At 43.8% G+C, this 15,000-nt stretch overlaps 1 protein-coding gene across 1 annotated transcript in view; it reads left to right on the top strand.

Moving 5' to 3' along the window:
• LOC134467652 (dynein axonemal heavy chain 9-like) overlaps positions 1–15,000 on the top strand; it is a 296,718-nt gene that overhangs the window by 227,290 nt on the left and 54,428 nt on the right. The window contains exons 66-69 of the mRNA XM_063221491.1: positions 1–131; positions 5,570–5,805; positions 6,229–6,351; positions 7,419–7,623. The exon at positions 1–131 is cut by the window's left edge and continues 58 nt beyond it. Coding sequence (XP_063077561.1) covers positions 1–131; positions 5,570–5,805; positions 6,229–6,351; positions 7,419–7,623 — 695 coding nt within the window. The remainder of the gene's footprint in view (positions 132–5,569; positions 5,806–6,228; positions 6,352–7,418; positions 7,624–15,000) is intronic.

Below are 15,000 nucleotides of genomic sequence, written 5' to 3'. Positions count from 1 at the left end.
TGCAGGGCAGCACCCTGTGTGGAGACGTGCTGCTCATCACAGCCTTCGTGTCCTACCTGGGCTACTTCACCAAGAGATACAGGGTACAGCTCATGGACCACACCTGGAGGCCCTACCTCAGCCAACTCAAGGTGAGAATAAGAAGGGGAAGAGAGGAGGGAGGTAGGGAGGGAACGAGAGGAGAAGAAGAGAGGAGTAAGAGGGGAGGGCAGAGGAGGGGAGATGTGGTGTATCTTCGTGTCATACCTGGGATACTTCACCAAGAGATACAGGGTACAGCTCATGGACCACACCTGGAGGCCCTACCTCAGCCAACTCAAGGTCTGCATGGTACAAGCAGCCAAGAATGGAGAATGAGGAGGGGAAGAGAGGAGAGGAGAGGAGAGGAGAGGAGAGTAGAGGGGAGGAGAGGAGAGGAGAGGAGAGGAAAGCGTGAAAGCCCATTGGGAAACTCCAACTCCCATTGTCATTGTGACACAGCACACAAGTGCACACTGCACACAACGAAATTGCATTTATGCCTCACCCGTGCAAGGGGGCAGCCCTCAGTGGCGCCCCATGGGGAGCAGTGCGGTGGGACGGTACCATGCTCAGGGTACCTCAGTCATGGAGGAGGATGGGGGAGAGCACTGGTTGATTACTCCCCCCACCAACCTGGCGGGTCGGGAGTCGAACCGGCAACCTCTGGGATGCAAGTCTGACGCCCTAACCGCTCACCCATGACTGCCCATGGGGATGGGAGGTGAGGAGAGGAGAGGAGAAGAGAGGAGAGGGGATGAGAGGGGAAGAGGAGAAGGAGAGGAGAGGGCAGGAGAGGACAGAAAAGGAGAGGAGAGGAGAGGAGAGGAGAGGAGAAGGACAGGACAGGAGAAGACAGAAAAGGAGAGGAGAGGAGAGGAGAGGAGAGGAGAAGGACAGGACAGGAGATTACATAATAGGAGGGGAGGGGAGAGGAGAGGAGAGGAGAGGAGAGGAGAGGAGAGGAGAGGAGAGGAGATGGGAGGAGATGGGAGGAGATGGGAGAGTGGAAACGGATGTGGAGAGACGTGTTTTGGCGTATGATCAGCTAAGGGAGAAGAGGAGATCAGAGGGGTGGAAGATGAGAGGAGCGGAGGGAAGAAGGGTCAAAACTCATCACTTCACTGAACACGTTGACTGGGGCTGTGAAAAAATGTGTGTGTGTGTGTGTGTGTGTGTGTGTGTGTGTGTGTGTGTGTGTGTGTGTGTGTGTGTGTGTGTGTGTGTGTGTGTGTGTGTGTGTGTGTGTGTGTGTGTGTGTGTGTGTGTGTGTGTGTGTGTGTGTGTGTGTGGTTTGACAATGTTGGAAAAAGTTTCCTGTGTTTGACTTGTTTTAACCATTGCTTTCAGTACAGTTTCATCCATAACCTTCTAGGGACATGCCAAGATTTCCCAAATGCCAAAGTCATAAACTCACTAACTGGTCTGTTGCATAATCACCACCATCTACTGTAAATCTCTCATGCAGAAAGAACAGCTTTTAGTAAGTTTCCACGTAGCTGGATATTTTTATATGTGGATATTTTTTCTCCTGGTTTCATTGGTTTTGCATTGGTTTTGGCCTTCCGTTTCCACGTAGGAGATATTTAAAATCCAGGTATAAAAAGCAGGAGAAAAAAATATCCTATTTAGGGGGCTGAAACGCATTTGTTACAATGGAGGATTTATTTTTATCCACATGATGCGTTTACACCTAAACAGGAGGAAAAAATACCCTGCTTCAAAAAATATCCTGCTACGTGGAAACAGCACCTAACACCTGAAACATTTAATGCCGAAGAACAGCTGTATTAGCACTTTACAGACACCATTACTGCTGAAGAGCAGCTTTGGTTGCACTTAACCAGCAGCCCCTGAAACCATGACCATTGAAGTCAGCAGTGTGGTAGCACTGTAGTAGTAAGAGAGAGAAACGTTTTCAACCTACCAAGTGATCCCGTGGCAGTCCACATCATATTTTCTATGGCAATATAACTCTCGGGTTGCATTTTTCATGCACGCCTCGAGGCCTGCCGGCACTTTTAAAAGAGTGTAGAAGTGAGAATTTGAGCAAATCGTGCATTCCCCCGCCAAGCCCCCCGCCCGCCCCCTTTAACATCACTGCCAAGTAGTCATGCTCTGGGCGATGAGCAGGAACCCAGTGGTTCACATCACGTGTAGACAGGGCTGGACTGCTCATCTGGCATGCAGGGCATTTTCTTGGTGGGCCGACAGTCATCAGGGTCTGATGCTGTTTTTTGTTGTTGTTGTGGTTGTTGTTTTTTGTGATGTTGTTGTTCTTGATTTCCCCCCTGAGAGACCAGTCCACCATTTACATGCTGCAGCCCATCGGACCAACATAGTTGACAATGAACTAAGCCAATCATATTGTAGAAAAAATGGGGGCTGTGTCAGGGACGAGTGTTGCCAGATTGGGCGGTTTCCCGCTCCAATCGGGCTGCTTTGGATGTCCGTCTGCAGGTAAAAATGGCACTTAACAGTAAAAACCGCCCAATATATGGGCCATAGAAATCAATAGAATTGGGAGGGATTTAGTGCTTCCAGGCGGGTTTTGAGCATTTTTGGGAGGCTGGAAATAATCAGTCTCATCTGGCAACTCTGTCAGGGACTGGTCTGTGGCAAGAATTCCTGGGCTGTTCCTCTTTGCCAGTCCAGCCCTGCGCGTACGGTAGACGCCGGTACATTGGAGAGCTGTGCATTATTTACACGTTTTAGTGCTTACACGAGTACACGTTCTCCTGGCACCACTCTCCCTCCTTCCTTCTTTCCCTCACTTCTTTTTTATTTGGCGGAGAGTACATTATCATTCAATGTCAGAAACTGCACAGTCCATTCGTCATGTAAGATTTATGCTACATGCTCTTTGCATATTTCATGTGCGTGTCCCACGTCCGAACATAGTGGATGGATTTGAGATATGGTTTATGGTTTATTGGCATATATAACTTTTACAGATTACAGTCCTGCTTTTTATCGCCGCACTTTTTAAAGCCACTTCTGAGTTCAACTGACATTGACATAGGTCAGAAATGTGCTTCTTGAATTCCCAGTAGGTCGTCTGATATTACTGTGCTCCAGCAATGCTCTGAAGTCAAGGGCGTATGCAGGGAAGCCGACAGGGGGGGCAAAGGGGTCAATTCTCCCAGGCCCAATGAGAGAGAGGGGCCCAGAATTGGATCGTCACTACATTGTATTTATTGGGTTTGGGGCCCTTTTAGATGTCTTTGTTCTGTGCCCAGCCAAAGCTGCCAGTGGTCCTGGGTGTATGTGTGAAATTTAAAACAAAGTACAGTCTGTTCATTGTTTTATTACCACTGTGTGTGACCACCCACAGATGACTCATTGTCCATCTAGTATTTATTCCTGCTGAGGCGATTTTCTTTTTATATTCATTTCAAAGTAGAAGCTTATCTCATCCAATGTTTAATCCTCTTAGAATATGCAGAGTGTCACATTTACAGTAGATAGACTTGCCTGAGTATGAAACAATAGATATGGATATATAAAGTGATATCAACATAATAGCCATGAACACAATTATTATTAAGGTTTTAATTTGCATATTGTATTGATTTATTGTGCTTTAACTTGTTTTTACGTGTTACTTTTAAGCATGGAGTTCTTCCTGCCATACAGTACGAAGCACTAGCGCACAGAAACCAATATAGATAAATATTTTAGAAGAAGAGGTTATATTTTCTATTTAAAAAAAATCAAGGGATCAAGTCAGCGCCCATCCCAAATATCTCCAGCACTCAGTGATGTGATAAAGTCAAACTCTGAGGCTCTCATCCAGATTCAGACCAAGCATGTGAAATGCCCTTAATTGAAGTTTGAAGGACAGACAGAATGAAAGACAGACAGGCACTCATCCAATGAGCAACTGTAATCCCCATGTTTGGGTTCTATTGATCAGGCTAATCAAACTAATGAAGTCTTTGATGTCAGCCAATCTATTTTTACTGTTTCACTTCCCACTGCTTTCTTTAAGTATTTTTTGGAGCTTTTCAAGCCTTTATTTTTGTTGTTATGAAACAGGACAGTGAAGGTTGTGACAGAAAGGAAGTTGGGAGAGAGAGAGGGGGAAGGGTCGGCAAAGGGCTGGGGTTGGAATCGAACCAAGATTGGCCACGTAGTAGATGAGTGTCCTACCGTTAGCGCTACGGTAGGGCCTTCCCACGGGTTTCTACATATATTATTACAAAGTTCTCATATAAACAATGTATCACAGACCTAACTGTGACATTCTCTTCAGCACATAAAAAACATGAAATTGATTATATTTAAAAGCTAATTCTATATTTCTATATAATTTTATTTTATTATTATTTTTACCTTATGTTTTATCTTAATGTTTTAAATGTTTTTTGACTCTAATTTATTTCCTTCTTTCTTCCCTGTTTCCTTTCATTTACATTTGTTAACTTTGTGAAGCACATTGAGTTGCACCTGTGTATGAAATGCGCTATATAAATGAACTTGCCTTGCCTTGCCTTGCCTTCTTGCATTAGAACATGTTCATTCACCTCTAACATACCAACATTACCAACATTTTTGATTGGAAAAAGTCTCATGCAGATCCTGGCGATAGGGTCAATGTTGTGCTATGCATCAATGGATTGTAACAATCTGATGGTTGTGCTTGAAGTAGCCACCCAATAGCTGCATTGAGTTTGGTTCCAATTGTCTTCTTCGAAGTCCATCCCGTGTCTGTTGATTTTTAGGGGGAAGCTGGAAACTTTTTTGACAGACTCCATTTTGCCTGTCCTCCACTATCTTAAGCCGCCTCTGTGGAGCCTCTCCCTTAAGCCTCTCCCTGGAGAAGCCTATGGAAAATGCATAGACCCGGGAGAAAGTCTCAAATCCCTTTTTTTTATCTCGCAATAAAAACATTCCCGCTGTTAAAATGGTCTTGCTTTAACACGATAATAATGCAATGTTTTTTTTTTTTTACCGCACTAGTTGAGATGGTTCCTGATGTCTAAAACATTTCGCACACACATAACAGACAAGCATTCCACAATAAACATTTACAATACCAAACAATACAATACCAACAATACCAAAAGTAGTGCATCCTGAAAAACATGGTTAAAGGATAAAAAAACTGTGGTAGATTGATACATATATAATAAAATTATGTAATTGTGAGATTGATAAATATATAGTTAATTATAATGAGTAAACTAAAGTATATAGTGAGTGCATCCCTAATCGATGTTGACAGCACTCGTTAAGATGGTTACCTGATGTTCTCCTGTCCATGCCCATGACCCCTGGTTGGAGGTGTAGGGAGAGGTCAGGGTGGGACTTGAACCTGCAACCCTCTGATTTTAAGTCCACCTCCCTAACCATTAGGCCCCTGCTGATGTTCTCTTCTCAGGGTCCTGGGTACAACTCTAATGTATGATATCTAGATGGTTCCTCATAGTTCCTGCTGGTGTTCTAATCTCAATTTCCTTAGTACAACCCTAATCTATGCTGTTAAGATGCTTCCTAATAGTTCCTGAGTGATGGTTCCTGATAGTTCCTGCTGATGTTCTCCTCTCAGGTTCCCATCCCCGTGACCCCTGACCTCGACCCGCTGACCATGCTGACGGACGATGCTGACGTGGCAATGTGGCAGAACGAGGGTCTCCCCGCCGACCGCATGTCCACCGAGAACGCCACCATCCTCACCAGCTGCGAACGCTGGCCACTCATGGTCGACCCCCAGCTGCAGGGTGTCAAATGGATCAAGAACAAATACGGAGAAGACCTGCGAGTTATTAGGATAGGCCAGAGAGGGTAAGTCTGCACCAGTGGTTCTCAACCTTTTGGGATAGAAGCATCAGCTAGTGTAAGTGTAATGTAGAAGCATCAGCTAGTGTAAGTGTAATGTAATGTAATAATACCATTGTCTATTTATCAAGTGGCTCAATTACAAATATGGGGAAGATATGTGAGTCATTCGCATTGGGCTGAGAGGGTATGTCTCTACAACAATGTGTAATATAGCGTTGTTTCCCAAACTGGGGGTTGGGACCCCTTGGGGGTAGTACTGAAGTAGCGGGAGTACTACTGAAGGGAGGTTGCAGACAGAAAGTTTGCTGTGTATGTAATGTAATGTAATGTAATGTAACATATTGTAATGTAATTTGACTTCCTTATGTAATGAAATATGATTTCCTAATGTAATGTTATGTTATGTAATTTCCTTGTCTCTGCCAGCTATTTGGACTCCATAGAGAGGGCGTTGGCCGCAGGCGAGGTAGTTCTGATTGAGAATCTAGAGGAGACGGTGGACCCGGTGCTTGGACCTTTGCTTGGCCGCGAGACCATCAAAAAGGGCAGGTACGTAGTGTATGGGCCCTGGCCGTGGCTTAATCGGTTAGGACATTGACTGTTACGCTGGGGCCCCGAGTTTGAGTCATTTCACAATCCTCCCTCAGCTCTCTCTCTCTCCCACGCGCTTCCTTTCACCATCTCACCATGTGCTATCAAAAATAAAGGCATAAAAGCCCTTAAAATATATTTGAAAAAAGGGCATGTAAGTACTTAAAGGCTATGGGACCATACCATAAATCAGCAGACCCGGCTTTAAGTCTGACCGGGTTGAAGTTTAAATCGATCCTTCCCCATCTCTCCCTCTGCCACTACTGTCCGGTCACTCTCTCACACTATCCAACTGATGCACAATATCCCAAAAAGGGTCAGGTAAGGCACAGGGTTTTCATTCGTTTAACTTGTTGTTGTTACTGTTTGTTGATCTGAAATGGGCTTAAAAATAGACCCTGAATATCTTTTCTGACGATTTCACCAAGCGTCTTTTGGAGCTTGTTGGCTGTGACTTTATAATGAGTAGAATAGGAAAAAAACTTGTTTATTTCAGTAAGTTGTTTACTCTGTCAGAGTAAAGTACGGTGCATCCTCCTGTTGAAGTGGGGGAAGCAAAATCATTTTTTAATCAAGCAAGTGTACTGTAATAATGTGTTAAATGGCAAAATAAATATGTGCTTGCAGAAGCGTGAAACTGTTAGGGACATCACAGAAACTTTTTTTGCAAACTTTTTTTAAAGTTTGTTGAAAAGAAAACACTTTTCTTCACCAAGGAGCTCCAAACAGTATAGTTTTAATTATAATGACATTCAGGACTTTTTAAAATTGCCCACGCGTAGCGATGATTTGGCCATTTTCAGGGCATAGTGAGACTGAAACTAAAAAAGTCCTGAGTTGCACCATAGAAAAAGGCATAGAGCCAACGAATTGGCGTTCAAGCAAAGCTTGCTTAACTCGACACAATATGTTAGTGCTGTCATTCTAACCCCCAGCAAGTGACTGATATGATGTGATTCTGGTCTGAATTTAACTTTTTTTCCCCTTTTTTTCCTGATGATTGACCTATGACAACAACACAATAGGTACATCAAAATCGGAGACAAGGAGTGTGAGTACAACCCGAGCTTCCGGCTGATCCTGCACACCAAGCTGGCCAACCCACACTACCAGCCGGAGCTGCAGGCCCAGTGCACGCTGGTCAACTTCACGGTCACCAGGGACGGCCTGGAGGACCAGCTGCTGGCCGCCGTCGTCAGCATGGAGAGACCAGACTTGGAGGAACTCAAGGTGAGTTCAACAAAGAAAAAAAAAACGCCCATCCATCTAAAAAAGTCTTGGGTGCAGACTAGCATCGTCTGACAATTAAGTCTGCTCACCAAGCTCAAGTTTGTCTTAACGCATTGATGGTGGATGTGGTGTTGCGCAACATTGACCCTGGCGCCTAGAGCTGCATGATGCAGCATTTAGGCTCATGAGATTTTAGATATTTGTCTTAAAAATATTGGCATGTTAGAGCTAAATTAACAGATTGTAATGCAAGACGAGTGTTTTAGCGTGTCAATGCAACTCATCTCATGTATGTGCTTCAGAGGCCAAGATATACAGGTATAGGTTTTTATAGGCTGACGGAACCTTTCCCCAAAAGGGCTTGGGCCATTTCTGCAGGTGCTTGAGGCATCAATGGGTTAATTTAATGTAGTGATGTTTCGGGCAGCATCTACCTACTTAAGGAGATTCTTGCCTAGAGACAAGGAGTGTGGTAGATATAATTAAATTACAAACCCTATGTAATGTCTCAGTTTAAAATAAAGGGTTTTTAATTTACTACTTCTTGCTTAACTCGACTACTCCTAAATGTCCTACTCCTTGTCTCTATGCAAGAGTTGCCTGAAGTAGGCACAATGGCCACCAAGTTTTGATGAACTCAAGGTGAGTGCTGGAACTCCTACTTCATGTGTGTCCAAGTTCCAAGTTAAAAGAGATGATCCAGAACAACAACTAGCAAATTAGACTGGAAGTGGGTGGGGATTCAGGACGGGGAGATTTACACAGCTGGTGGATATGGGACAACCAGGAAATGGTAGGAGTGGATGGAAAGTTGGCGAGGAACAAGCTTAAAGATCAGCACCTGGCTTCTGGAAGGCACATGGAGAGGCCCAACCTCCTGAAGACCAAGGTGAAATTCACATGACTGGAATACAAGAGTGGAGTAATGACGGGCTCTACTGGGTTAAAGCCCAGCAGTTCCAAGTGGCGAGCTTAACCTGATTAGAACTCGAGGACTGGTCAAAATTGTTTAAAAATGGAGCAATGAGGGTGGGGGTGAGGACAGGGACATTGGCACTGCTGATGGATAGGACAACCAGGCAACATTCAGGAGGCCAAGGTGGTGATTCACATGGCTGGAATACAAGAGTGGAGTAATGACGGGCTCTACTGGGTTAAAGACCAGCAGTTTCAAGTGGCCAGGTTAACCAGATTAAAAATGGAGGGATGGCTGGATATACAGGTGTGTGTGTGTGTGTGTGTGTGTGTGTGTGTGTGTGTGTGTGTGTGTGTGTGTGTGTGTGTGTGTGTGTGTGTGTGTGTGTGTGTGTGTGTGTGTGTGTGTGTGTGTGTGTGTGTGTGTGTGTGTGTGTGTGTGTGTGTGTGTGTGTTGGGGGTGGGTTAAGGCAAGCCGACAGAGAGGGGCAATGGTGTCATTTGTCCTTGGACCAGGGAGGGGAGCAGGGTCCCCATAAGTGTATTATGTACATTGAGGGTGAGGGGTCCCCATTGTATGTATAGAGTGGGGGTAGTGGGGGGTGGGGGTTCAGATCACTTTGTCCCAGGCCTGGTCAAAGCTGTCACTGGCCACTGTGGTTAGCAGGGAGTGACCCGGCCCTGATGGAGCTTGAGGTGGATTTTGTGCACTGTGCGTCACTCACTATCGTGACCAAGCGCCAAAGTGCTGTTACGGTACTATGCTAAGTTTAAAAGTAAAGTAATTTATGCAGCAAAAGTTTAGTTTAGTTTAGTTTAGTTTAGTTTAGTTTAGTTTAGTTTAGTTTAGTTTAGTTTAGTTTAGTTTAGTTTAGTTTAGTTTAGTTTAGTTTAGTTTAGTTTAGTTTAGTTTAGTTTAGTTTAGTTTAGTTTAGTTTAGTTTAGCTTAGTTTAGTTTAGTTGATACAGAATATGTAGGTTGCATAACAACCAAACAGCAAGCATCATAGTATTTATAGCCAAAAGCTATTTTCCAATGTCCGTCCCTAGAAGGGCTTTTAAAATAATACTTGACAGTAAAACATTATTATCATAAAAACAGCCTATTCACTCATACAGTCCAAACATGCATCCTTGAAATATATCAATCATATTTAAAATTGATGCTTGTTCATCCATCCATCTCATGCATTCGCTAAACATCATATTCACATTTGCTACCAATCCTACACCTGTCCTGCACTTACTGTTATGTATTCTTACACATTATCCCTCCCACATACACACTCAGACACATAGCACTAACACACACATGAAGGTAAGGACATTAACTACCTTCTTTTTAAAATTGTTTTATTTCTTTTGTTAGTTTTTGTTTTGTCTTGTTTTGGATTTTTCAACATTCATGCAATCATTCATCTTTCATACAATCCCCAGATAATGCACTTTGATATTTGGACATTAGGTTGCAAGGGTGATACGTAACTTTGAATTTTGGCACCATGTGGTCTGTGAGAAAGACAAGTATGAGAAATAATGTAAAGTGAGACGTCATATACTTACCTGACATAGTAACAGAAACAAAGTGAGAAAAAAATGAAATAAAATTGTGTTATGCACTTAAAATGTATAAAGGTGATATATAGGCAACCTTTACAGAGTATGGGTGATGTCATAAAAACATGTGTCCATTGCTCTTGTCTAAAGGTGGTCATGTTTTTTAAGCTGATCCCACTAAAACAGAAGCCTCTTTTCCGTTGCCGGTTTTCTGGTAGGCCTACAGCTCGACACAGCGCGACTCGGCCGCCTCTTTTTGCTTTACAGTTCAGCTGTGTCGACTCGTGCCTATTTGAAAAGGGAAACATGGTGGCCGAGTCGTGCTGTGTGGACCTACCAGAAAAACGGCAGGGGAAAAGAGGCGAGAGAGACCTAAATCCAGCCAGAGGCAAAGTTTGTGTTTACTTTGTGTTTATAGGTACTGTGCAGAGGATGTTAGTTTCCCCCCAAAAAAGTTTAGCAGCAGACTTGGGAGAGGTGGGCTGAGGACAAGCTGTGAGGCCATTGGTTTCCCCTGTGGTGTGGTGTGGTGGTGCATTCTGGATGTATGGAGTGTGAAAGGGAATCATGTAGGGGAAAAGAGAAAGGGGAATAGGGTTAGGGCAGTTATTCACAACGTGTGGTCCAGGGACCACTGGTGGTCCGCGACAGTGCTGAGGTGGTCCGTGAGGGGATTTCTACTTTTCCAAGACGAGCTAGCAGTAGGCTATATTTGTAACATCATTACAAAGATAAGCATTGCTGAAACATTGTTTTATCACCACAATAAGACAGGCTTGTAATGTGAATAAAAAGAGAGTGATCTGCATCGCAATTGGCAGTGTCAAATTAGCACCCGTCAACTGTAAATTCAGTTGACAGATGGTCCCTGAACATTTTGGAGGGGGGACAAAGTGGTCTTTGGTCTGAAAAAGTTTGAGAAACACTGGGTTAGGGCCATTGGTTTCAACTGTGGTGTGGTGGTGTATTTTGGATACGTGGTGTGAAAGGGCGTCGTGCAGGGGAAAGAGAAAGGGGAATAGGCTGTTTGGTTCTCGGGGGTCAACCATAGCCTGATGCAATAACAACAACAACAACAGCAAACACATTGTTTTTTTTATTTCACTGTCAACATACGGTAGTGCCTTACTGAACTTTTGCAAAGCAATACAGCACTGTTCTTTATACTTTTTATTTGGCTACGTGTTTCTGCCCATATGGCCTTCAGCAGGGCGTATCCGTAGGCAAATCCTTCATGGCGTCGGGCATTGAGAGCCACAGATTTCACTCTATCCTTCTTTGAGAGTCCCTACGCCGATGAGCAACAAGGAATGAAAGGTGAACTCCCTGAAGCACTCAGAATTCCTTCTTATTTTTTGTTCAAGTCTTTGGTTGTCTTTTTGACTAGCCTTGCCAAAACAGAGCAGGGTGGCAGCCAGAATAGCAATGACCGAGGTAGAAAGTGAAATGTGTTCTAACAGAGCGTGTGTTGGTTTAGCAATGGTCTATGGGTATGTTGGAGTAAAACGTTTTGTCAGCAAACAGTGAAGCATTCCACTGACAGAAAGATATGCATCTGGAAACTACACGTTTACTATCCAATATCTTGCATAGTGTTCCTTTTGAAGGCAGTCATAGACAAGCAGTTACTCAAGCTTGTAGCTCAAGGGTTGCCTTTTGCGTGCCTGTTGGGCTGTCCCCCTTGCATCTTGCATGAGAGAAAGGCTGTCTATGGGTAAACAAGGGCATTAAGTGCGTAAAAGGGCAATATGGTCATAGAAATCGATGGAATTTGGTTCAAATTCGGTGGAATTTTGTGCTCCCATGCGTTTTTTGGTTGTCTTTCTGACTAGCCTTGCCCAACAGAGCAGGATGGCAGCCAGAATAGCAATGACCGAGGTAGAAAGTGAAATGTGTTCTAACAGAGCGTGTGTTGGTTTAGCAATGGTCTATGGGTATGTTGGAGTATAACTCTTTGTCAGCAAACAGTGAAGCATTCCACTGGCAGAAAGATATGCATCTGGAAACTACACGTTTACTATCCAATATCTTGCATAGTGTTCCTTTTGAAGGCAGTCATAGACAAGCAGTTACTCAAGCTTGTAGCTCAAGGGTTGCCTTTTGCGTGCCTGTTGGGCTGCCCCCCTTGCATCTTGCATGAGAGAAAGGCCGTCTATGGGCAAACAAGGGCATTAAGTGCGTAAAAGGGCAATATGGTCATAGAAATCGATGGAATTTGGTTCAAATTGGGTGGAATTTTGTGCTCCCATGCGTTTTTTGAGCATTTTCTGGGCTGGAAATCAGTCACATCTGGCAACCTGTCGTATGTGGCCAAAGGAAATTCCTCCCAAGGTCTCACGCCTAGTCCTTACACAGCAAACTGCCAGGCTTTTTTTGCCGAGCGGAATATCGCGCTGGGAGCGTGGTCACAAGTACTTCCATCAACAGGCAGACCGGGGAGATAGCAAACGGCGAACGATCGTTTGCACAAATGACTCACCCAATATTGTAACACAGCGTCTACATGGCTTAAATGTGATTGTGTTTTGGTCCTAGATGACATTTAAGCCCCGTTATATTGTTATAGAAGTACAAGAAGTAGTCAAATTTAAGCTTGTAGCTGCCCTGTTCTGGTAAATTTCAAACGTTAGCTTACCCGGTCAGCTTAAATCATCGAGTGATCAAATGACAATGTGGGGTAACCTATTTCTGCCAAATAAGTTTTGTGGTGCATTTTAACATCAAGTCGTGGTAGTCATGACATTTATAACCATTTAGGGTCTTTAAATTAAGCAAAACTTGATGTTGGAAGTCACAGAAATCGCCGCCATGTTTTTCTAACATTTTTGTAACTCCCGCCCTTGCTACCCATACGCCCATCTGATTGGTTATTGGACCATCTAATTTGCATGATATAGAGAACTCGCCAATATCAAATTGCGTCCCGGGGCGGGATCGCTTCGCCTCCGCTCCGTCAAACGCAAATTCGCCCCCATTCAAAGTCAATGAGAGTGGAGCGGAATTTCGCTGTGAGGGGACGGGCCATCAGGACAGAGCCTTTCTGTGATTTCTAAATCTATATCAAACATGACAATATTGTGACGAGAACAAATACATGAATTCACAGCAAAGCATCAACAACCTTGGCTACCCATACACATTAAAGGGGAGATCAGTCCTCTGAATGAGTTGTGTTTATATGGATTCACTTTACATATTTATGGATTTTTTTTTTTTTAGCAATGTATGGCTTTTTTCTAGCAACTTCAGTTAAGCCTTTCTTGTCCTCTATGATTGCCAATGACCTCTTTCAACTAAATCATAGCAAGAGCACACATATAGACTGCCTATCTCCCACCATATCCATATTTTGATTTGTTTTATTGTATATATTGCACTGCTCGACAGGATTATTGTTATTTCATGACCTTGCTTGGCTAAATCAGACTTTAATTAAACCATAAGCTACTCCTCTTCTACATTGTACCATATCCACATTTCGGATCCAGAAAATTTCAGGCCCTATGTACAATGAAAAGGAAGAAAGGAGTCGCACACTGGAGCTGGATGCAGAATCAAAAACTTTATTAAACAAAGACGAAAAAAGTAAATAAAACCGACAGACAGGGGACAAACGTTTTGGGTCTAGACAGTTTTTGATTCTGCAGTGTGCGACTCCTTTCTTCCTTTTCATTATACTGCTCTTGGAATTACGCACCGAGCGATACGCTCAGGATGAGACATTGGCGCGGACGCCACCCCACCTTTACTAGGCCCTATGTGCAATCAGCTCAAATTTTTAACAAATACATACCATTACCATCAAATTCTAAGTATTCATTATGACTGGGAAAATTGCATTTTTCATACATGGATCTTCTCCATGGTCCGCCATTTTGAATGTCCAGAAATCCAGAAATTGTTATTTAGTAAATATTCATGAAGAGACCAAATTTGGCAAAAGGCAGTACCGTGTCAATGAGCAGAGTAGATGCAATACCTGCTCTGGCCACATCCTACACAGTGCACCTTTAATGACCTTGTTTGACTACTAAATCACACCATAATTATACGATAAGCTTCTGTTCCTCCACCATCGCCCACCATATCCATTATATTGCAGTTTAGTTTATAGCTTATTGAGCAATTTTACCACTGACCCCTTTTGTGTTTAATGTGAGTTATGATGGAACAAGACCTGTCTTGACTCGATCCGTCCATAATCACACATGCTATGTAAGTAAGTGCCTTCTCTTCCATATCTACCGCATGCATATTCATGTGTTTAGCTGAGTATATGGCTTATTTTAGTACTTAGGATGATGGAACGTGACCTTAATTGACTAAACCCAACCTCAACCTCACAAATAGATACAAACACGCACGCACGCACGCACGCACGCACACACACACACACACACACACACACACTTCCACCTCCACCACCCTCACCATATACATTATAATCCACCTTCTCTTCCTGTAGAGAGGATATCTACTTTGTAGATGGACGTGGGATAATTACTTCACTATACGTATCAAGCCACACACACACGCACGCACGCACGCACGCACGCACACACACACACACACACACACACACACACACACACCTAGAAAGGTGTGTGTGTGATAATTACTTCACTCTACGTATGGAGCCTCGTTCAGTCCCAGAGCAATTTCACTCAAGGGCCGTGGAGGTCTCTCACCCCCGCACTCACTTTCCACACATACACACGCACACGCGCACACACACACACACACACACACGCAAGGGCCTCTCACCTCTGTGCCTGCGTCCCCCCACGCATATTAACCTGTTTCACAGCAAAAAACATCTACACTGCTATACATGTACATACACACACACACACACACACACGCACATCATCCGAGCACACACACACACAAACATCAAGCATCTTA

The sequence above is a fragment of the Engraulis encrasicolus genome, chromosome 17, assembly GCF_034702125.1.
Source record: "Engraulis encrasicolus isolate BLACKSEA-1 chromosome 17, IST_EnEncr_1.0, whole genome shotgun sequence".
Lineage (NCBI taxonomy): Eukaryota > Metazoa > Chordata > Actinopteri > Clupeiformes > Engraulidae > Engraulis > Engraulis encrasicolus.
This window is presented reverse-complemented; position numbering and strand designations above follow the sequence as displayed.